This window comes from Cygnus atratus, chromosome Z (assembly GCF_013377495.2).
Source record: "Cygnus atratus isolate AKBS03 ecotype Queensland, Australia chromosome Z, CAtr_DNAZoo_HiC_assembly, whole genome shotgun sequence".
Taxonomy (NCBI): domain Eukaryota; kingdom Metazoa; phylum Chordata; class Aves; order Anseriformes; family Anatidae; genus Cygnus; species Cygnus atratus.
In genome coordinates, this window is record NC_066396.1 from 36,357,619 (window position 1) to 36,382,382 (window position 24,764).

The 24,764-nt window shown below is 35.8% G+C and overlaps 1 protein-coding gene across 4 annotated transcripts in view; it reads left to right on the forward strand.

The window, feature by feature from the left end:
- DENND4C (DENN domain containing 4C) overlaps window positions 1-24,764 on the forward strand; it is a 77,383-nt gene that overhangs the window by 26,884 nt on the left and 25,735 nt on the right. For 3 of the 4 annotated variants that reach the window (XM_035558609.1, XM_035558610.1, XM_050716252.1), the window contains 18 exons: window positions 3,485-3,737; window positions 4,664-4,733; window positions 5,986-6,155; window positions 7,708-7,949; window positions 8,904-8,970; window positions 9,631-9,689; window positions 11,010-11,154; window positions 11,518-11,693; window positions 14,946-15,046; window positions 16,500-16,718; window positions 17,733-17,878; window positions 19,912-19,947; window positions 20,197-20,327; window positions 21,179-21,311; window positions 21,780-21,986; window positions 22,656-22,784; window positions 23,529-23,673; window positions 24,013-24,159. In XM_035558609.1, the coding sequence (XP_035414502.1) occupies window positions 3,485-3,737; window positions 4,664-4,733; window positions 5,986-6,155; window positions 7,708-7,949; window positions 8,904-8,970; window positions 9,631-9,689; window positions 11,010-11,154; window positions 11,518-11,693; window positions 14,946-15,046; window positions 16,500-16,718; window positions 17,733-17,878; window positions 19,912-19,947; window positions 20,197-20,327; window positions 21,179-21,311; window positions 21,780-21,986; window positions 22,656-22,784; window positions 23,529-23,673; window positions 24,013-24,159 (2,576 nt within the window). The remainder of the gene's footprint in view (window positions 1-3,484; window positions 3,738-4,663; window positions 4,734-5,985; window positions 6,156-7,707; window positions 7,950-8,903; window positions 8,971-9,630; window positions 9,690-11,009; window positions 11,155-11,517; window positions 11,694-14,945; window positions 15,047-16,499; window positions 16,719-17,732; window positions 17,879-19,911; window positions 19,948-20,196; window positions 20,328-21,178; window positions 21,312-21,779; window positions 21,987-22,655; window positions 22,785-23,528; window positions 23,674-24,012; window positions 24,160-24,764) is intronic. The other variant, XM_035558612.2, reaches the window with a different exon arrangement.

The window sequence follows — 24,764 nt, forward strand, 5'->3', positions numbered from 1 at the left end:
TTGTGTTCTGTGTTTCAGTGCCTTCTACCCTCTTTCACTCCTATCCCCAGACCTTCCAATTCTTCTACTGGCTCTTAAGCTGAAGGATCTGTAAGCTGGTAGTGAGTTCCTGTTGCAGCTGCTCACTTGCACACAGTTAAACCATTTACCATTCCTCTGAATGTTGCATTTGCTGCGGTTGTTTTTAGTTGGAAGAATAAAGGTTTGATCCTAGAATAATGATCCCTAAGATCCTTTTCATATATATAGCTCTAAAATTCAGTATTTTAAGTTTATATGCCTGTAAATAATTCAGCTGCTAGTCATTCTGTTACTTTCTTTCCAAATAATCGTTGCCTCTTCTGGAATGTCAGGGAAAATGAGATTTGAGATTTGCTTGAGTTTAAGTGCTGTGGGACTTTGCAACAAGATCTCTCTTCATTGAGTGTCAGTTGTTAGGAATGGGTGAGAGTTCCAGAACTTGTCTCTTAAATGGAAGAAAACTTGACAGAAAAATGCTTTAAAAAGTCTAAGTAATTTTGCTGTTGTTACACTTACTGTGGAAGAGACTAAGGAGAGAGTCTTAGATTTGTCTAATACAGAGGTTCTTCTCTTACTGAGTAAAGTTAAAGTTAGGTAACTTCCATTGTGTAAATTAAGAAATACTAAATTTCTTAATTAGGTAGTTAGTGGTTCTGTGCCATGGATGCGTCTCATTCTGTGTAACTGTTTTCTGAAAGTGTTTACAGTAATATTGATTGAGCAAATGCTTTTCTTCACTAGAGATATATTTTAGAAACAAAAGTGAACCTGAAGTTCAGGGAGCATAAGAGAAAACGGAGGATGTTCTCAATAGCCATCATCTTCCATTGTTCCTTAAAACTCACTCATGTGGCAACTGCAGTAGGGCATTTGGAACAGCCTAGGATAATAAAGAGGAAACTAATCACTTGTATGTTAAGATAAATAATAATAGTGGTGGCAGTAGGAATAGAAAATAGAACTCAAATCTTTTTCCTCTGCTTGATCCAGCCTCTGACACTCCTACTGCCTAGTGTATTCATTTTAGCTCCTTTATTATCTAACATTAGTGCACTGCCTTCTCTTAAATGAGATAAGAAGAGTTGTTGTAAAGAGTTATAGAGCATAAGGAATCTAAAAGGCAGAAATGTAGTTAGAACTCAAGGAGGAGTCAAGCTGAAGAGCAGGCCCACACTATGCAATTTTGCAACAGTGGGCGTATTTTTGAAATGGTTTTCCAGAAGCCCGGTTTCTGTGGATTATGGCTTTTAACTGATCTGCAAGAAGGTCTTATCTAAGCATTGTTACCTGATACCAGGTGACAATACTTTAAATCAGCAAAACTGGTCAGAGAGAGAACTTAGGCTTGCAACATTACACACACAGCCTTGCAAACAGATAACAGAGTTCTTGGTCTTACTTAGAAATAAAAGACCTAACATCTAGAGGAAACTGTAGGTGACATTTTGCTTGGAATGGAACTTTACTGATAGAGTATGTTGTAGAATAGAAGTTGATGAAATAATGTAGTAAGTAAGGTGCACTTAGGATGAGGGCAAAAGCTGAAACAGGAAACAAATCTTATCCCGATTAATACTAATTAACCCGAAGGCAGACATTGGGAAGCTGAAACAAGTAGATGCAAACTTATTCTTGTATTGAGGACTTTGTATGTATAGGGTGTCATGTTAAATATTTCATGCATCACTTTGAATGTTTTGATCTGAATCATTAAAAACATTGTTTATTTTGAATGATCCATGGGTGTTGGGTTTGTTCTGTTTGTTTTTCTTAAACTCCCTACTATGTGTGAGGTCAGGAAATGGTATGTTATTAATACTTCTGTTGGTGTATGTGTAGAGATGAGGGCTGCTTTTTTTTTCTTCTTGCTTTTGAGAGGAGGTCATTCCACTGCTGCAGCCTTTAAAACTGGTCAGCCCCCTTAGCTTTTAGAAGTATTTGCACAAATGAAACTCTACAGTCTTTAAATATCTCTCTGAGAGTACTTGTAAACCTTTTAAACTGAACTGCTGGAATTGTCTAATTAATATGATGTTCCTTCTCAAAAGCTGTCAGCTTACAAATGGTTCTGGAATAGCTTTAAATTACTGAGTTTTAATTCAGTTTTATTTAGATTTAATGTGTTTTAACTGAAGCTGACATTGGAGACTGGTCTGTTAATATCCTTTCATCATTAATGTGAGGCAGTGATGTGAAGAGATTACGTAAACTCTTTATGCAGACACCTGAATGAAGGTGACTTGACAGCTGCACGTGGGTTTGTTTCTTTGTTTGTTTTTGTTTTTTGTTTATCTTGCTAAAGTAGACAGCCCAATAAGAAGAGCAAAATACATCTTTTTCCAGATAAGTATGTGGCTTGGAAGTCATTTGGATAACATGTACTTTCTGTAAATGTATCGCAAACCAGTGGAGTAGTATATTAAAACTAATGTTGTAACTCAGGAACACTTAACTCAGGTTCAAAAAGATCATACTGTTTACACATTGTTTTAAATGTAGCAAAAATGTTTGGAGAAGAATCTACAACTGAAAAAATTGTTAAAGGTGAAGGATATTGTCCCGCATGAAGTAGCTGACCAAATTTATATGGCAGCCTGATAGGTACCAACCTGTGTGATTCCTTTTGCTTTATTAAAGAATTCTAGGGCTGTAGTCAACGTATGTCCTCAATACTATGACAAGATACATGTTTGTTCTGTGGAATCATGTTTTTATACTCTAGTTTAAAGATGGTCAATAATCTTCAAGGGGTTTTTAAAAGCTTTGTGGTATATTACTTTGAAAATTCTGAGAACTGCTGGATCTGTATAAGCTAAAAAGGTTTTTTTGATTAAACATGATAGGACAAGGGGTTATGGCTTTAAACCAAAAGAGGGGAGATTTAAATTAGATGTTAGGAAGAAATCCTTCACTATGGGGGTGGTGAGCCACTAGCACAAGCTGCCCAGAGAAGCTGTGGGTGCCCCATACCTCAAATATAGAGATCTAATCTAGTGATCTGGCCAAAATAGTCCAGATTACATGTAAATGGTGCAGTATGGACATGTATCATGTATTCTGGTTTCCAGGAATACAGGAATAACTGTAGTTATTATTTCTATCTTTTCTATAGTCCAAAATATTATTTTTTGTCTGTTTTTTAAAATTTATTTTTTGTTATAGACTAAGAAATGTTAGCCAAACTATGAACGTAAATCCTTACTGGTTTTCCTTTTCCCTGGTTAGTTTAGTTTAAAATTGATGTGGGAAGCAGACTTTTATATTTTGTTGTTATTTTTCTTTAATTTTATTATTGTTGTTGCCTTTTTAATTTTTTTTTTAAGTGATGGAAATAATTTCTAAGAAATGCTCAGATCTGTTGTGCTAGGCAATTGCCACCGAGTGGACTATTTCTGTACATTTGCCTAAGTAATTTCATATGTACCTGAACGTGTGTAATATTTTGCTTCCTTCCTGTCTGCAGAGTTCTGTATGAAGGCAAGGAACGTATCATTTCAGGCTGTGAGGTGATTCAAGCAACTCCTTATGGTCGTTGTGCTAATGTTAACAATAGTTCAACGTCTTCTCAGAGGATCTTTATCACATATCGAAGGGCTCCTCCAATACGACCTCAAAATTCATTGGCAGTGACAGATATCTGTGTTATTGTTACCAGCAAAGGAGAAACCCCTCCTCATACATTCTGCAAAGTTGATAAGAATTTAAATTGTGGTATGGTGAGTATTCAAGTGTTAAGTATTTTTACCTTTTTTTTTTTTTAATTGCAAACAAGCAAACAAACAAACAAAAGAGGAGGAGGAGCACTTTGAACTTTTCCCAGCACTGTTAAGATGGTGTTCTATGGCTGCATCATAATTGTTTCATTCTATATACCTCGCGTGAGACTTCAATTTTGTATTGTGTTACACTGATTTTTTCCTTTTGTGTTAGGAATTTCCTTCAAAAGTGATTACTACTTTAGTTTGCATATTCATGTCTGGGTACTCTTTTTAGGATTTTTGTTTGTTTGGTGATGCTGATACTCATAGGATGAAACAAATTTTTTTTCTTTGTTGTTATTAAGACCATGTTACAAAGATGTGTAAGAATGATAATTACTGCTTACACTTTTTTTTAAATGTTTGCTTGTATTTAGTCTGGTTTGTGTTCAGTTCTCTCGGGCTGAAGTATATGATTTTTTTCAAATGGTAGGCAAACTGCAAAAAGACTATGCAAATAGGCAGTTTATGGAAGTATGTTAAAGGCTTCAGGTGAATTAATTAATTAATTAAACACTGGAGGTGTTTAGAATTTCACTACCCATGAGTGTCTTATTTTGTATAACCGAGAAAATGTAGTGTGTGAAAGCTGCAAATAATCTGCTTCACTTTTCCCTGTTCTTACGTGGAAATAAGTCAAAGAACAGTGTGGTGGTATGATTATTTTATGTAAATCTGTAATCTCTAAGAATGCGGAAGGGGTGAATTCTACATTCCTTGAGTTAAATGCACTCAGCAGCCAAACAGTAATTTTATTCTGTAACACGTTTTAGTTAAATTTCTTCTCTGTTTGTAAGTGGGAGTATATTCAAATGCTTATACTTGATTTCTGTGGTGCCTGTTGTTGTCTTTGTTTGCTCCAAGATGAAATTTGTGTCTTCCAGTGGGGTTCCAGTGTATACCTTTGTTATAAGAAGTCTGTGCCAGCTTCTAACTCCATAGCGTATAAAGCTGGTAAGTAATTTTAGAAGCAGACCATCTAAGCATGTTAACATAAAGATTCAGATACCTTCTTGAATTCAAATAAAAATTTTAAAAGGTAAGTGTTGTCTGTCAAAATTCTTTTCATAGAGCATGTCAATTGAAATTGAAATTTTGCTTTCCTCACTTTTTTCCAGGAAAAACAAACAAACAAACAAAAAGCTTTAATAGAAACAGCATTGTTTTGTATTAACTCAGTGTGTATCATGACAGGTTAGGTGGCTTAGGAGTTTAAATGAAAAGTCTAGCAGGCATTTCATATGTAACAAATGACTTCATAGTTTGTGTCTTGTGTTGGTGGTGAAGGAGAAGGAAGAGTAATTGAAAATTCCAATCAACCTTATTCATATTTCCTTCCATGCCTCACAGTTAATGCAATGTCTTTAATTGGAAATTTAAATGTGTTCATTTATTTCAGCTCCAGAGCTATTCACTCCTTTCTTATTAAAGGGATGTGAAAATACTTTGAGCAATAAATGAGAAAGATTTAAAGGAAAAGAAAGATTTTCTGTCTTTTTAAAAAAATTTAATGCATTGCCACAGATTTTTTTCCTCCAGAAGTCAAGAAAAACTTCCAAAAGTTTCTACTGAGCGTTAAATGGAATAAGTTCCTTTTAGAGTAAACTATTAAGTAGAAACGAAAAACATAGAATAACAAAGTCAGTGTACCATTAAAAAAGTTGGATGAACAGCAGAAGTAAACTGATGATTGTGGACTCATTTTCTACAAGGAAGACTTAAATATACTTCTGAATATGGGGCAACAATTTGTTTAGATTGAACACATTAACTCAGCAGAAAATACAGACCTAATTCATCCTCTTTTCAGTGGAGATACTTGTACTGCTATCCCAATAGATAATTAGCTCTTTCTTCATAGGAATTTCTTTGTAATAAAATCTGTTTCAGTGGCACATTTAAATAGCACAAGTTCATGCCTGATTTAAAGTCAAAATCTTCAGTAATAAGCTTTAACTATGTACTGGTAATTGAGCTGTTATTGAAAGGAAATATTAAGTATTCACGTACAATTTCTAAATGATTGTTACATGGATGATTTAGTCTCACTGTTAAATTAGAGACTTTCTTCTTCTGTGGATGCAATCTTAAGTTAGTAAGTCCAGATAAGCAACAGACGTATCTCTGTATTGTGGAAAATATATAGCTTACATTATTTAGGGCTTCCAGAGCAAATTCACTAACTTTTACTTCTCCCATAACAAAGGCTTAATTTTCAGATACCCTCAAGAGAACTATGAGTCATTCCCATTGTCAGAATCTGTACCTCTCTTCTGCCTTCCTATGGGAGCTACTATTGAATGCTGGGACCCTCAAACCAAATATCCACTACCAGTGTTCTCAACGTTTGTACTGACCTGTTCTTCTGCAGAAAAGGTATGGCTGCACATTGTGACTGTTCTTTGCTTTTAATTTAAATGTCTGATAAGGAGATAAAATAGGCATCATCTCTTCTGTATTTGATAAATAGTACTAAAGAAATTGTTAAATATTTCACTTATAAAACTGTATGTCGTAAGTGTTCTTATGAGGCAGAGGTAAACCAAAACAGGAAATAGATGGAAGAGTTTGTGCTGTTTAGACCCATATAAGCAAAACTATATGCTTAGCAAACCTAAAATCACAAGGCATGGATTTCTCTGTTCTTTCATGAAAACTTCCCAGCAACAGAAATGTAGCCTACACGTGAAGGTGATATTTACTTACCGTGTGTTAGAAATGTTGAAGTAGTTGTGCTTTTCCCATGATTACATCAAAAGCTGGTTCTGTGTGAATTTGTATGAATTGGCTGTGCAGGTGTCTGTGTGTATGGGCAGGAAGATGGTTATCAGAAAACAACAGAAGAGCAGAAATCTACATGCTGAGAGGCAGTATGTGAAAGGTGGTCAAGAACTGGTGATCTCCTGCAACTAATGATGCTGTCAGAATTCACATGAACTGATAAACTTAGAACACCAACAGTCCGTGGAATCTTTACAAAGCCCAGCAGCACCCACAGGCAACAAAAATGTGCTGCATGACTCAGCCCACGTGTAAGAAGTTAGTGTCTGCTATATGCAGACAAAGACTACAGGATTAGCACTACCTGATAAAAACAAGGGAGTGCTTTTTGGAGGTTGATCTCTCAGCTGTTGCTTCAGCTTGCCAACTGCACTTGTGTGTGAACTACAAAAGGGAGTAAGTGACTGTAATATGTGGTTAGCTGTCTGTGACTAATAAACAATAGTTTGGCCCCATTAATGATGACAGCTTAACTTTCATTCTCTCAGTCCCCTATCAGAGAAGTTTATATACTTCTCTATGGCCAAACAAGAAAAAGTGTTTCTCCAAGATACTAATAATTCATTTGCAAGGGTGAATACAGTAGCTGCCAGTATTTGTCACAGAAATAACATATGCTCTGGTATCCATCTCTCTCTGCTCTCCTTTTGCTGAACTTGCTAGAATAATTCAGTCAGTTATGAAACTTATGCAAGTAAGAAAAGAACATTAGAAACGATTGGTCCCTGTTTAGTTTGATTAAAATAAAGTCAAAACTAAAATAATTGTTTAGTGTGGTTAATATAAGAGAATGTTACGGCATACAGTCATTTTCTGAAGTGATTTTTTTGACCAGTAACAGTTAATAGGTAGGGTTTTGTTATGGAATGCAGTTTGGTTCCTTCCCTTTCATTTTACTGAGTATAAATACTTTGAGTAAGGTGCCATGACAAAAAGGAAGAGAGGCACAAGAGTCCAAAATATTTAACATTTCCTTTATAAGGATGCTTAATGTATGTTATATAAATGAAAAATAGTTTTCACAAGCTACTAAGAAAACCACTGTACTATGTGTGCAAACACCAATGACTTATGAATAGTTAAAAAATTGTAACCCAAACTGCTGTTAAATACTGAGTCTGCTCAGTTGTGTTTCTGCATCTTTTAGGTTTATGGTGCTGCTATTCAGTTTTATGAGCCTTATCCCCGGGAGCTGCTAACAGAAAAGCAACAATTGCAGCTGGGTCTCTTGACAGCTGTAGAGAGGAAAGTGGTTACTTCCAAGTCCATCAATTCTAATAAATGTATCTGCCTTCTCTCACATTGGCCTTTCTTTGAAGCATTTCGAAAATTCCTTATGTTCATCTACAAACTGTCTGTCTCTGGACCTCATCCTCTTCCCATTGAAAAGTACGTAAAACATTTTTCAAGCTAACATGTAAAGATGGTAATATCAGCTCAGGTGGTCATCTGATATATATGTCACACTTTCATAAGTGCTGCATTTCCACCATTATCTTGGTTGCCCTGTACAGCTTACATTGTTACTGATTGCACTGAGAGAAATCGTAGTTTCTTCTGTTTAATGAATAGCTTTTGCAGATTTTTACCATTGCTTTTTTGTTAAAATTTTTCAAGCCTGTGTAATTTTCTTTTATACTTGTCAGACACGAACAATGGTTGAGCTATAAGAGACATGCCAGTACTTGCAGTCCTGTATTTTAGGTTATTAAATGTAGGCTCAGGGACTCTTTGCATTAGCAGTGTGTATGTGTCCATATTGAAGCTCTGCAACTACTGCAGATGAATTCTGTTTCTCTCCCTCTTCCTTCTGCTCCCTTACCCCTTTCCCCTCCCTGCTCCCCCACCCCATATATATGTATGTATAAAAATATGAAACTTTATAGAGGATGCTTTTCATTGTATGGGATTCAAAAAAAAAAAACAAACACAAAAATTCACTGAAAACTTGTTATCTTCAAAATTGCATTGGCTTCTGGTAGTGAAGCATATACTTTCTCGTGGGTAAGCCTTATGAGAAACTCTGTAACATGAAGAGATTTTTACAGAGATTTTTACAGTCTACCAGAGATTTTTACATGGTTTGCCTAAAGGCCAGTGTGTTCTTAACTTTTGCATGCACATATGAAGCTGCCACTATTAATTTTCACTCATGAAATGTGAGTGAGTGAGGCTTCTTTCTTTCAGTTTGTGTAAATAGGCTCCTAAACTTATCAAAACAGTAAATAAATTGTAACTGTACTTCTATAACATATGGTATATACAAAATCCAATATGTGACATTGTTTTCAGTCCCTGTTTAGTCCTCAATGCTGGTTTTCTAACATCTTATCTTCTGTTCAGGCACATATCCCATTTTATGCACAATATACCTTTCCCTTCACCACAAAGGCCAAGAATTCTTGTGCAGGTAGGCAAAACATTTACTTTCATTTTTAATTATCATAATACTCCATTTTGCCTTTGAAAGTCTGGATTCTTCTTTTAGGCTTTTTACTCAGCTTTGAATATCCAACTGCTAGAAGGGAGATGGGATGAGATGGGTGAAATAGCCTTCTCTTACATTGTTATAAACCTGGGGTAACCTAGCAAAGTAAGCTATTTCAGATTTTGGGTGGTACAGACTGCAGCAGCGTCCTAGTTGCATGTTTGAAATTTCTGCCATATATTGGTCTTTCATTTTATAGACATCATTCGCACTGTGCCATTGGGGGTTGTTTGTTTTCTATCTTTCTTTCACTTGTCCACTAAGTACTGTGGTTCATATGTTAGTCCCCTGGGGCGCTCTCTCTTGTGATCTCTGCTTAATCACCTAGCAGTAGCTACATGTTCAACAATGAGTCATAAACTGTTTCTTGTAACTTCTGAGAATTATTTTGGTGACTAATACAAGCTCTGTTGACTTAGTGAACAAAAGCTCCAAACGTTTTTGATTCACATTTCTTGCATGACATTGTGACTCTGTCTGCCAGGCATTTTATTATATTATGGATAGGTAGTTACACTGGAATATTTTACTTCACTAACTTTGGAATTATTCTTGCCAATCATGAACTATTTTGTGTTTCAGCTTTCTGCCCATGATGCATTAATATTGTCTCAGCCAGTTTCTACACCATTACCACTAAGGTACCACTATCAATGTTTTAAACGTATTGTACTTGAGCCATCCCAAGGCAAATAGAAATGAAGCATAGAAGAATGCCAAACACTATTTCAATATTATTAGATCTTATAAACAGAAAGCTCAATATGTATTTGAAATATTAGACAGTGTTGTTTTAATGACATAGACCTGTCCCTTATGAAAGAATAGTGTTACTGATTATCCTGAAGAAAGAGGCTGTAAGGAAATAATACATGTATTTAAGTATCTTACATCTTTAGAATATAAGTAGTAAACACTTTTTTTTAAATACCATAGATAGACTTTTTGTTATCTTGATCTATTTATCCCTTTTTGGTTCCAAGGGAGACATATATGTTAAGCAATTATGTGAAATCAATAAATGCCCAAGTGCACAAACATTTTGAAAATTCAAAATTATAACTTAATATTTGTGATTGAGGCTTGATGCAATCTCTGTGGATAACACCGTCAGGGCTAGAGTTCCCTATGAATATGACATGATTTTTTGTTTGTTTGGTTTTGTTTTTAATTAAAAAAAAAAAAAAGAAAATTCACCCTTTTTTACATTTTTTTTCCTTAAATGTTATATATAATGTTGTATATGCAGAAGGTTCCCATGTTTAAATCACAGCTGTTACACAGCCACTTAAGGGAAAAATTGTAGCTAGCCACCAAATTGCAAAGTAACATGTAATTACTTTTTTAAGGACAGACTTTACACCCCTCTACTACTCCTACAGATGTCATTAAAGTTCCTAAATGCCTGTATAGTGTCCAAAGAAATGAAATGGAGATTAAACTGTAGAAACCAAATGCATGTTGGTATGAGAATGCTGGATTTATTGATTTATATATAAATTTATATGTATTATACTTGACTAGTATTAGAATTTAATATAGTGATACTAAGATTAGATACTGTAATTCATTATTCTTGCTTGAAGTAACTCATCCTACGAAACTAATAGTATTGTTTTGTGCTTGGATTAGCTGATAACTAGTTAGATCTGTGTTACTGTTAGGAAGACAAGGTACCCGTGCATATATGAGAGAGCCATAAACCACACAGTTAGCAGTAGCATATTATGGCATTTGTTTCTGTAACAGTAATTTTGAATTTAGGTTTTTCTGTTGCAGTACAAGTCTCCTACTGAGGTAGTAGCTATTAAATACTATTATTACCACACATAAAATATCTAAGAGTTATTCAACTTTTTGAATTTAATCTAAGAATTATTCAACAAGTGCCTCACTCTCACTTTTAATATTTAAATCCTGTAACATTCTTTCCCCCTCCCTCCTTTCCACCCGCACCTTAGTGGAGCAGACTTCAGTACTCTACTCATGAATCTTGGACCAGAAAACTGTGCCACCCTGCTACTCTTTGTGTTATTAGAAGGCAAGATTCTCCTTCATTCTCTTAGACCAGCTGTATTGACAGGAGTTGCTGAAGCTGTAGTAGCTGTAAGTACAAAGGGTTCTGTACAGCAGCAAGGGAAATTGTTGGAAACGCCATAATTACTATGAGGCTTTTGTAAGTTAAAATGATTGATGCATTAAATGATCATTTTTTCCTAGCAATAGCATTGAGTTAAATCACTCTAGTATGTCTAATTATTGTAATTGTTGAAATGATCAATGCTTTTGCATAGATAAGCAAGAAATGCACTGTAAAAGTGATCAAAGTTGAAGACACTTTTTTGACAGTAACAAGGTTCCTAGCAATTTAATTTCAACATGCTGCATGTAACAAATTCACCTGTTTCATACTGTACAAGGTCTGTTGTCCTGTTTTAATGAGTTGATTTCATTTCATTTTTCCTTCAGATGATATTTCCATTTCAGTGGCAATGTCCATATATCCCCCTATGTCCTTTGTCTCTGGCCACCGTACTCAGTGCACCTGTTCCATTTATTGTTGGAGTTGATTCACGGTATTTTGATCTGTATGATCCACCACAGGACATTGTGTGCATTGACTTAGACACAAACATGGTGTACATGTAAGTTCTATGGGGTTTTTACATCTATCTATAGATGGAGAAATTGCTGAACTATTCGAGAGAGAGCAAACTTTATTTAAAAACTGTTTTGTTGAATATGGCTTTGTTTCTGCCTATCCTCTGTTCTTCATCTTGCTTCTAATGCTTCATAGAGACTTGAAATTTACTAAGTCAAGGGTCAGCATTTGGGGCTGCCAATAAAATTAAAAATAAATAATGTGCTGCAGATGTTGCTTGAAATGATAATGCGTGTTTGTTTTCTTTTTCCTTCACTTCTGATACTGATTATTAGGGAAATGGGACAAAAGCTAGAACAGAGGAAGAACGGTTTATTTTTATTGTCCCACCATTTTATGCATTTTCACCTTGCTCCACCACTTCAGAATTTGATTTGCCTGTGTTCACTGAATATTGTGTTGGAACATGAGAGTTTCAGGACCCTTCATGAAGCTTTTGAAGCTGTATTAAATTCAGGACATTTTTTGTCAGTGTAATGAAATAAAAAATAATTTCTTAAGTTACAAGATCTGACTTGTCAGTGAGATCAAGCAAGCAAAACATTTTGTATTGCCTATATTTGTTTTAAAATATTTTCACTTAATTATGTTTTGAATGCTTGTCTTAAATAAAGAGTGTTGCATGAAGGGTTTCTTTACAACTTCTGTAGGAGAGGCTAATCTAGAATAAATTTCTTCTGAAATAAATCTAAATGGGATTGTAAATACCTGATTTGAAAATGATTTATTAAATTCATAAATTATCTTTTCCTTTTAGAGTAATTAGATCAAAATTAGAGGGATGTAAGCTATATAAGGGTGAACATCACTAAATAATGTGTGTCTTTTCTGTGTGAAAACATAGTCTTACATCATCTCGTGTCACTTTAACTCTTGATTTTCATTTTCACTAGCTTGAATCAAAATAAGTCATTTGATCTATGGGTCAGTTGAAAGCTTTCGTGCTTTTCATTGCATAAGAAGGACCCTTCCTGTGATGCTCTACTGAAACGCTTCCTTTAAGTTATTGAAATGCATTGTGTTATTAATAGCGTCAAAGAAAAGAGTAAACAACAGAGTATATTGTATTCATATTTTTTGTCTTTTTTCTTCTCCTGGGTCCCCAATAAAAACACTGCAAAAAACATTTTCATCATTGTATATAAATATATTATGCCATCAAATGAATAATTATAACAGATGTGAAAGAAATGCAAGGAAGATAACTTGTTTATGTGAAGATACCCTTTGCAGTGAAAAATCTTTTTTTTTCATAAGAAGAATGGAAATTGATGTCTGGGTTTAAAAAAAAAAAACGAAGTAGATAAACAGTATATTTAGTAGAGAGAGAAGACTGTAAAGATTCTGTTGGAATGAGTCATAGAAAGATAAAGTTGGATACTAGTTATTGAACTAAAAATCTACCAGTGGCTGACGTCTTATTTGTCTACAACTGAAAAGATTCTGGCAACTTTTCCTTTAGTGTCTTTTAAGTCCTTTTCTTTTTCAGTGGCTAAGTGATCTTTTTGTCTTTTGCTGTCCATTTTGGATGCATTTCATTTATACTACTTACTTGACTTTAAGAGGAATTGAACATCTTTAACATTTGACTTCAAGTAAATGAGATATGTTGATACCTGCATTATAAAACTTCTTTTAACCTGGAAATGAGGATATTTCTCCATTTTGGAGATATGTAGGTAAAATCAAATGTCCATAAAGCAATTTGTGTTGAAGATCATATAGAATATTAATCTTTACTAATAATGTAGTATTTTAGAATTCTGTTTTATTTATGCAAAGCTATTTTTGCCCTTCTTTATTTCTATGGCAATGTTGCATTTTTAAGGTGTTAAGGCATTTAATAGCACTGTTGCTGACTGTGAAAGACTGCATAGTAGAAGAATAATGTTTGAAAAAATCAGTGTTTTCTAGTACGTCAGTCTGTCTGACTGGCGTCTTTCTAGGGCAAGTTTGCTGGTATCTCCCTTATGATAGACTGAAACTTCATTTACTGCCAGAACTACTGAATGTCTTTTATTCATTCATCATCTTCCTTAAAGTCTTTTCTTGGATGTTTTCACCCATCTCTGTGAAAGTAACATCAAAAGCTGATTAAGGAAAGTAGCCTTTTTGGGTCCAAATTTGAGAGGTGGTTTTATTTTTATAATAGTTTGCTTCTTGCATTTTTGGAACAGTACTGCTTATATTGTTTATAGGCATGCCGTTGTGGTGGGAAAAAAAAGGAGATGACATCTGCAAGCATGCATTTTTTTTAAATTATTATTTTTAATTCATTAATTCATTTTATTTTTTAATACATTAAATGTATACTTCCTCCTTAAGAAAACTACGTGTCTGCCAACTGAGCAAACAGTTCCACTGATGCTAAGTGCAATGTGACAGTGACAGCATCAGCTCAAATAGTAATAACTGATTAGGTCTTGTGGCATCAAAGTTTGCTGTACACCATATTAGGGAATTTCTGTTCCACTTTCTGTCTCCCACAAAGAAGCTTAGGAGTTCTTGTGATTCTCTCCCTTCTGTCTCTATATTCATCTGTTAAATGAGGTCTGGCAGTGTATATTTTGTTCCTCTGACAAAGATGAGCATCCCTTCAGACCAATTTATTCCATTGCTTAATCAACCACATAATTTCCAAATTGTAAACTGAATTTCCAATCTTTCTAGTCCCTGGTAGCCTTTGATTGAAGCTGGAATTGGGAACTTAATTGTCATAGACATCTGACAGTGACTATAAAGCATATGAGCATAAAGCTACCTGACTGGTCTTCCGGCATTTTACAGGAATTTAAGTTCATGTGGTATTCCAAACTGCCTTTATTTGTGTCAGTAGCAGTACAGCAAGCTTACAATAGTATAAACTAGTAATCATATACAGATTAGTGTGCTCAGATTATATTATTGAGACTGGTACAGATTCTGAAAGGAAAGACAGCAACGTGAAACTTCAACCAAAAAGTCTAAATTAGATCTCAATACAGGTCCTCCTTCCAGATTGGAGAAAACTACCCACAACTCAATTTATACTGCTCTTTTCTGAGGAAATGAAGTGCTGAGTTAATGTCACTCCATTTTATTATTTTTATTATTTCTGACAAATAAGGACAGTGACAAGATTTCTTTTCAAAATGATTTTCTTTTTCTGAAAATGAATTAACTTAGGCCAGTGGAAGCTATTCTTTTCTATATGGTCTGTATTTTATATATCCTTTTATCCTCCCCTGTGTTTTAGATCAGATGATAAGAAGAGCACAAACTGGAAGCAGTTTCCTAAGAAGCCATGTAAAAGTCTGCTCAGCACCTTAAAGAAACTGCACCCACAGCTGGCAGCAGGTGAAATATCTAAAATAAATGGGAAGGGATAAGAACAGAAACTGCCTAAAGCAGGGAAAGTAAATATTAAAAGAAAACTACTGAATTTTCTGATACACATCTACAGGTCTTAAATTATAAGTAGCATATAAATGTAAGGACTTCTTTGTAACATGGTGTAGATCTTTTTAGACTTTTTTATTTGTTGTCACTTCCTCAAATTTGGGAATTTTCAGTCTTTAGTAATGATTAAGTTATATTTAAACAAAGACTCAACAGAAACACGTTTGGATCTCAGCATAAACAATGTTCATAGTTCTGATCAAAAATAATAAAGGAAATGAGTGTTTGACTAAGATACTGCACAATACTTCAGGTATCGTGCAGATACAGTTGAATATCTCAGATACTGACTTTTCTACAAAAATAATTAAGTAGCAAAATGTTGAAAGTATTTTTTTCAAAAGGAAGAGGAAAAACTGACCATCATACTAATGACTTGGAAAGGTAAGAACAAAGTTGTAACTAAATTATTCTGCAGGTATATCTTCTATCTGTCTGTAGACAGGATCTTTAAGACAATGTTGTTCAGATTATGTTCAGTTGTGTTGTTATAGAGAAGACAATGATAGCTTCATGGGTATACAACAGATATAAAAAAAAAAAGTTGGTAAACTATGAAAACAAAAAATGTATTAATTAGGAGTTGGGCTTTCTTGCCTCAATTTCCTTTCTTTCTTTCTTACTTTTTTTTTCTCCAGATTGCCTTTACTTAGTCTGTTAGAAAACCTCAACTTTTGTTTTGTTTTGTTTTTTGGTTTTATCAGCTGGGCATGATACTCTACTTCATATGTAAATGCTGCAGACTGAATTCCAATTTTAACTGTATTATTTTATATTATTATTTACATTTATATTATAATAAAAATCTGGAACTATGTGTTCAAAGGTGAAGCAGTACCTGATAGGTTTTTTTTGTTGTTGTTTTTTAAGAGTCCAAGAATAAACTCTTTATGTCATCTGCTTCTTTCCATCCTTTGGTATACAAAAATGTTAATATTTTCACTGGAAAAATAATTTAAAGCACTGTTTTTTCCTTGATGTGCAATCTTAGGTAATCAGCAGAACAGGGAAAACAGAATCCTTTGTTTGTGTTGATGTGTTACTGAAAGACAACATTTAGTTGGGAATGTGATAGCAGAATCTCAGTTAAGTTAATGCTCATTTTCTCAGGTCACAGAGGCCTTGATAAGTTAGAAAAACACATAAGCAACTCCTGAAATAACTACCCTTTATATGGGCCAGATCAACTGGAAAGTAATAACAGGACAAGAAGAGAACTTATTTACAGTGTTAGTAATTTCTAAATATGGGAAATAAAAAAGAAAAAAAATCATATTCAACATCTTGCAAATGTTGTCTATCCAACTATGCTGCATTTTAATACAGGATTGTATATGTTGCTGTTTGCTAGTTCACAAGAAAACTCCAGAAGGCTCAGCCGTGGAGATGACTCCTATCGAGGCAGATTTCTCCTGGCAGAAGAAGATGACAGAACTCGAGATGGAGATCCAGGAAGCTTTCCTACGTTTCATGGCATCTATTTTAAAGGGTTACAGAACGTTCCTCAAACCAATCACCCAGGCACCTTCAAATAAAGCAACTGCTGCTGATTCCTTGTTTGATCATCAAGGTGAGGTTGAGACAAATAAACTGCTGATAGCATTGGAGTTAACCCAAATTTTCCTTTGGTTATGCAACTCTTGGCAATATTTGGAATTGCAGTTGTATAAAATCAAGCTGTTTGAAGTTGATTAATATTGATACACACAAATAGAATCCCGTTTTGTAACAACTCTGATATTAGAAAAGTTGCCCTTCAATAGGGGGATGCCCTCTTTTCTTGTCACATTCTGTAAGGGCACCTCTTGGGAATTAAAGAATATTTCTCAATTTGTATGGAGCAAAAATGCCAGAAGCCCATTGAAGAAGAGCAAAGTAATGTTTTTGATATACATGGGAAAATAAAAGAGTACTGGGTAGAGTTCAGAAACATAACAAAACAGTAGTTGGCAAAGGTCATCTTATTTTTTCACCTTATCACTCACCATATCACCTTGACTTTTTCATATCTGTTCATCAGTTGAGTGCCAGATAGAATGTCACTGGTGGCTTGTCGTCTTTTGTTTTTGTCTATTTGATTGTCTGTTTGCTTTTTTCTTTGTTGTGGGTGGGTGTTTTTTTGTGTGGTTTTTTTTTTGGGGGGGGGGAGGTTTGTTTTTGGTGGTGGTGTTTTTTTGGTTTTGTTTTAAATTAGCTAGAAGAGAGATTTGAGATGGGATTCTTATTTCAACACTTGGAAGTCATAAATGTTTACCTCCTAGGATAGTGGAAGGGGATTTTTTTTATTACTAAAATGGTTCTGCTTTTGGATGAGGTCACATTCTCCTTTTTTGTGCATAAAAAGTTAACAAATCAGCAAACAGATTATGTGATAACATGGGGGTGACTGCATGCCATGTATTGTTAACTGTGTGGAAGAAATCTTATACAAAATAGTTATTTTAATCTTCTGAATGCAAGTGATGATAAGTAGTTGTTTATACTAATAAAGCCAATATTTTATATATTATGTTAACACTTTATATTTTAGTTTCTTACGGAACTTGTGACTAGTATTTACTTCTGTGTTTCTTTTTCTAACCAGGATTTTTAAAAAGCAGAGACCGTGCCTATACGAAGTTCTACACGCATCTCACCAAAACGCAGATATTCAGCAGCTTTATTGAAGAGTGCAGTTTTGTGAGTGACAAGGATACTGGCTTGGCATTTTTTGATGACTGCATAGAAAAGGTGAAAAACATACTAAATTAAATCTTGCTTCTATTTGTTTTGTATTTTTATTATTGTCCTGCCTTTTACTCGTAAAGGCAGGTACCCTCTGTTAGAAGTGTGAGAGACGGGAATTCTTAGTTAGTATTGCTGAATCATTTTCTTCCGTTGTCTTCCTGCATGGTCATCATTTTCTGTGTTAATACAGGAGTCTGTCATTAAAGCCTTATAGGATGTCAGGCTGTAAGAGAATGTGAGAAGTACCAGTTCATGACACTTTAACACAATGTCATTTAAACGGTAATCTGCCTCACTCTAATTTAGAATTATCTACCACTGCCATCTCACAGAATCACAGAATCATCTAGGTTGGAAGAGACCTCCAAGATCACCGAGTCCAACCTCTGACCTAACACTAACCAGTACTCCACTAAAGCATATCACTAAGCTCTAAATCTAAACGTCTTTTAAAGACCTCCAGGGATGGTGACTCAACCACTTCCCTGGGCAGCCCATTCCAATGCCTAACAACCCTTTCAGTAAAGAAGTTCTTCCTAATATCCAACCTAAACCTCCCCTGGTGCAACTTTAGCCCATTCCCCTTGTCCTGTCACCAGGCACATGGGAGAATAGACCAACCCCCACCTCGCTACAGCCTCCTTTAAGGTACCTGTAGAGAGCGATAAGGTCGCCCCTGAGCCTCCTCTTCTCCAGGCTGAACAATCCCAGCTCTCCCAGCCGCTCCTCATAAGACTTGTTCTCCAGACCTGTCACCAGCTTCGTTGCCCTTCTCTGGACTCTCTCGAGCACCTCCATGTCCTTCTTGTAGCGAGGGGCCCAAAACTGAACACAGTACTCGAGGTCCGGCCTCGCCAGAGCCGAGTACAGGGGGACAATCACTTCCCTAGCCCTGGTGGCCACACTGTTTCTTATACAAGCCAGGATGCTGCTGGCCTTCTTGGCCACCTGAGCACACTGCTGGCTCATATTCAGCCAACCATCAGCCAGTACTCCCAGGTCCTTCTCTGCCAGGCAGCTTTCCAATCACTCATCTCCCAGCCTGTAGTGCTGCTTGGGGTTGTTGCGCCCCAGGTGCAGGACCCGGCACTTGGCCTTGTTGAACTTCATACAGCTGGCCTCAGCCCATTGGTCCAGCCTATCCAGATCCTCCTGCAGAGCCTTCCTACCCTCGAGCAGATCGACACAGGCACCTAACTTGGTGTCGTCATGACAAACTTTAAACATAAAAACATACCTAGTGCTCAGGCTTGTGGTCAAAACTGATTTATAAAGATAAGACCTCATTTCATTGTGTGTATTTTATATGAGAAAGATTGCTGTAATCCATTCATGTTTTTTTGAAGCCGAGTCTCTTCAGCATGTTTCTAGGCTACATAGGTTATTAGGTTTATAACTTCATCTGAAAAATGACAGGTTCACAAGATAAAATTTAGGAGCTAGAGGTTTTTATATACTTCTTATGTGCATATATACGGTGCCTTCTGGACAGAACATTGATTTTTGCACTAAGCTGTTATTAGAATGACTCGTTGATTCAGTATCATTTCCAATCAAAATACCGCTTAAAACAGATCACAAAAAAAAAATGTTTCAAAGTATCCTTGCCTTTATTTTTCTTTCTGCCTCGTAGGGGGTGTGCATCTCCAGTATGTGTCTAGACTATGCTCTGTTTAGTAATGTTGATAACTTAATATAATTGCAAGTTATTAATGTGTTGTATACTTAAATTGTCGTAGTGAAAATATCTGCAAAAAGCAGTTTCTTTCAATTAGGCTAGGTTAAAGCTTCTTTAATAGATTTAAGGTTTTGTATTTAGTCCATAATGTCAACAGATTGAAAGCATTCTGGTAACTACCTCTTCTTGCTTTCAGCAAGGTAAGTATTTACTCTGGAAGCACTTTCTCTCTTTTTTTAATGTGAAAACTTGGTATTACTCATTTAATACTTCAGTAAAACCCATGGCTGTAATAGAATTATTTAGGATCTTCTTCTGTTGAGAATAAACTCTGATGCCTTTTTTTCTCTTTTCCTAGCTCTTTCCAGATAAAGGAACAGAAAAAGGAGACAAGGTACTTTGACCCTCAATATGTTCAGAGATAATTTACAGTGTAATAAAAGTGAAGAGACCGGGCCATAAAACTGATATTTGAGCATTGATAACAAATACAATACATTTTATATATTGTGATTAGGCATAATGTATAAAATCAAGAACAGAAACAGTATATTTTTATATGTATTTTAATATAACTAATATTAAAATGTATGTTTTATCCCAAAGCTAAACTCAGGACTCAGATTACAAACTCTGTTTTCAGGTTGATGTAGATTCTGTTGAAGATGCACGGTTGATTGAGCTTGATGAGTCACAAAAAAGTGAACACACAGTGTTTATAATGCCACCAGAACCTCCCCCTGATGATGGACAAGACCGAGCACCAAAATACAGGTACAGTTCAATCAACTAATTTAGAGAAACTGGAGTACTTGAACACTTATGATGTTGAGCAGGGCAGATATTTCAGCTTGGCACAAGACTTACCTTAATAAAAGGTAGGGACATCTTTAAAAAGATGTGATCTGCCTGGACTCCAGTAAGTTTCTGAAGGCCTGGAAGTATTTTGTGTGGGCATGTTTGAGGGCAAGTAGCTTTTGGTTGTAATTTTTAGTAACTACTTGCCAACTTCGTAGTTATGCTTTGCTACATGTATTTAATGTCTATCTTTCTTTGAGCCATTTATGTGGATTTTGTAGGAACTGTAGTACAGTCTTTGTTCCAGTGTGGGAATGACAGGGGGTGGGTAATGGATTTGCCCAGTACTATTGATCTGCAACTGGTGAACCAAAAGAAAAAAACAACCTTTCCACTTCTCAGACTTCTTCCATTCAGTGTTTTTCAGCCCTATGCAGGAAGTGTGGAGTTGCACGCACTGTGGTTATGCTTATTCCTCCTCTTTCTTGGAGGCAAAGAAGGTTCTGTTTCCAGCTGTTGTTGTTACTAATTATCATCAGTGCTTCCCAGACCTACGTGGTGTGGATGGTGGTGTGGTTCTTATATCCATGGTCTACTGAGATTTAATGTCCAAGGCATCTTCTTTTTTGTGATATCTTTGTGAACAGAATTAAAAGGATCTTGTTATAAACATACATATAAATCCCCTGGTTCCTTTATTTTCCTGTTTATCAGTTCTTTGCATGCAAGTTGCCTTTGTAAGGCTTTCCTGGTATCAGCAGATATATAAAAAGCTTTTTCCTTTTTTTTTTTTTTTTTTTTTTTTTTTTAAAAAACTATCTATATAGCTATAAAAACTTTCCACGACTAGATTTCAAGCTCTTTGACAGGCCTCAGGAACTCACGCTCTCCTTCAGCAGACACCCAGCTGGAAGCAGCATTTCAAATAGTCCGGCACTCATGGCAAAGAGGACAAAACAGGTCAGATAAGTCTTACCATAATCACTGTGTGAACACTGAAAGATATTAAGCTTCTTTGATAAAATTACTGCTGCCTATTTATACTACAAATTACTTTGTTGGAGACTAGGTTTATGTGTAACTATTGGGAAGCAAAACTTGCCAGGAAAAGAAATGGAAAGCAACAAATTAGCATCTGAGATAAAAGTTTATTGTCAAACTAGTCATTAAGCTTTAGGCCATGATATAAAACAAAACTAAATTAAAATGAATGCTTAAAATGAGGGGAAGGTGGGAGGGATTAATTCAGATCCTATTTTTAGTTTGTGGAGAACCTTCAAAAGAAGGTGCTAAGAATAGAATGGCAGTTTAGTGTTTGTCCATTGTTATTAAATGCCTACTTTTAATAGCTTAGTATCTGAGTTAGTAATGTTTTCTAGGCTCTGGTTGTTCCATCTTCATCTTCTTTGTTTTTTCTCACCCTTACAGGAAATAAAAACAGCCCATAAGTTAGCCAAGAAGTATTATGTAAGCCCCCCACAGTGGGCTAAATGTCTCTACAGTCACAGTTACAGCTTATGGTTTATTTGTCTGCCAGCCTACATCAGAGTTGCACATCCCAAGGTGAAAGCACTGCAGCAGGCATATGATGTTCTAATTAAAATGAGGAAAACTGATGTGGAACCACTAGATGAGGCAAGTCTGAATAAAGTATCATTATCATGAGCACAGAGCAGAAGACGAAGTGCAAATATAGTGTGTTTCACCACCAACAGCAGGTTAAGCATTCTCACAGTTTGACCTGTTTTAAAGCTACATCAAAATGGTCTTACAGAAGTCTGCTTAACTAGGACAACTAGAAACATTTCTTTTTTTATCATTGACATAGCATCAGCTTAATCATGTAATCCAACTTAGTGTTGCTCATCTTCTTCCAGACTTCTTCCAGAAGGCAGTTCTTGAATATCTCTGTTTTTAAAATGTGCTTTGAATTAATGCTCTGCAATCATACTGAAGTGAAGGAAGGGATAATGGATTTGTGTGCAGCGTTCCATTCTTGCAGTAGTATACGCAGACACAAAGAAGCAAGTTATCCCACTTTTTTGCGTGGGTGTTTCCTTCCCTCCTTTATTTCGCAAACAGAAAAGCCAAATGGGGAGAAAAAAAATAAGCACTTGTCTTTGACTCCTGATGTTATTTCAGCTTGTGTAATTTCCTGTTTAATTTTTGCTCCCTCTTCTGGCTGTTGGTTGAGTAGCTGCTTTCACATGGCTTTCTCTTTTACTTGTGTGAAATTTGGGAAGAGCTTAAGCTGTTTCAAAATCCTTGTCATCTGTTAATCTATGGACTTCTGTATCTTGTCAGGTGTGCTACAGAGTTGTGATGCAACTCTGTGGACTGTGGGGTCAGCCTGTTCAGGCCGTGAGAGTCCTCTTCGAAATGAAAAATGCTGGAATACAGCCAAATGCTATTACTTATGGCTATTACAATAAGGTAGGAGAAATTTTGGCAAAGGATACTGGACCAATGTCTCCCTTGCCTTTTTATTCCATTTGTCCTATGGCATGATGTGAAGACTGTTTATTACAGCTCTTCACTTGAATTTGCTGTTTCTGTTGGGCAAGCCAGCAGTTCAGACAAGTTTCCACTTGACTTGGTCTACAGCGTATGGTTTTACATTTTTTACTTTTACATTCCTGTGCTGTTTGTCTAACCAACAATTCTGTTGAAATACATTTATAGTGTTTCCATTTCCAAGGTTTGAAACCTGTCTAGTTACTTCCATGTCACAGCCATCTCTTCCTAGTTGTATCCTTTAAGGTCGCAGGATCCATGACTGATGAAGATTGGGATTAGGTTAGTTGAAGTGGCTGCCTCATGCTTTCCTTGCTTCCATGTTTCTGTAATTTTCTAATGGAAATTCATAGTAAACTATGCAAAGTAATTGCAGAAGAGTCTCTACTATGGTCTTTTGTTCCTACCATACACTAATCGTATGAATAAGATCTGTCTTGTTTAATTAAGGAAAACTTGATCCATAGTCAGTTGCCACTCAGCCAGTATATCCACAGCTGTAGGATAAAAGGGAACAGCTAAAACTCTAATATTTGTCCTTCTTCACACTGTTGGCAGGAAATGTTCTTTGCTGAGTATGGAAAGAGAAGCTTCTCACTGTATTGTGTTTCTTAGTGTAAATTTGTTACTGTGTTGTTGTTATTGCAATGTCTCTCTCTGTAGGCAGTCTTAGAGTCTCCTTGGCCTAGCAGTAACCGCAGTGGCATATTTCTGTGGACAAAGGTACGAAATGTAGTTCGCGGCACAGCGCAATTTAGGCAGTGCCTAAAGAAAGCAACGCAGAGCCCACGAGTACCTGTGATCTCAGGTAATAAGTTATGTGAAATGAATTTTTCTGCTGAATGAGAGCATGACTTGCTTTCTGAAGGACTGCACCTAACATTCTGGCTTTTACAAGTAGAACATCTTTCCTAAATGTATAAAAATTGATAATAGTCAATTTGATGCTTGATGCTTAGACTGTTTGTCTTACAATGTCTTTCCTACACTGAAGAATGAATTGTCTAAGTTCTGTTGCTAGAATTTCATATTCTCATTTTATATGTGCAAGCAAAGGTATTTACTGTTGTCTGAAGAGGCTAGATGTATTTGAAAATCTGAAATTTTAAATCCTCTCTTACTAACCAGCTCTCATTCATGTCTTTAGCTCTGCGGAATACCACGGGTGGAAGTGATGGGGACATGGTGAGCCATGGTAGCGTGGATAGTTCTAATGATGCTAACAGTGGGGAGCACACTCTCTTCGTCAGTGACTTAGTCAGGCTTGATTCCAATGATAATCACTCTAGCACAGGTACTAGATTCTGCTGGGTTTCACTACTAACAGTCCCCCAAAAGGCAAAATTTTCTGTTTTCCTGTTGATTTCCCTTCCACTGCCACCATGTTCCCCTCTTGAGGCTGTAGAGAATGAAGCATGGAGTTGATCTATGTGAAGAAATACAGTCTCTACTTTACCACAGTTCATGCAGCTTCTGTAATTTAGAGTGAACTGTAGCAGAAGTACTCTTAAGCTAAATGTCTTGCTGTGGTCTCATGAACTTTACTTTTTGTGCTAATCATTATAAAAGGCATAAAGCCTCTGACATAAGTCTTTGATTTCTGCATATGATTGATTATTCATAGAAATGAATAGTCTGTATGAGTAAAACCTTCATCAGCAGTAAAGGAAAAGAGTGAAAGTTGCTGAGGTGATTAGAAGCTAATGTTTTGAAATGTTGCTTTTTGTTGATCATCCTTTGATCCAGGATGGTCTAATTTGCGTTTCTAGAATTAGTATGTTACATTTGGTCATAGTAAACCATGCTTTTAAAAGCCATATTCAGGCTTCTCACCAGTGTTTGTCTGATTTGAGAATAAATACAAAAATCATCAGAACCACGTATAAGGCACCCTGTACG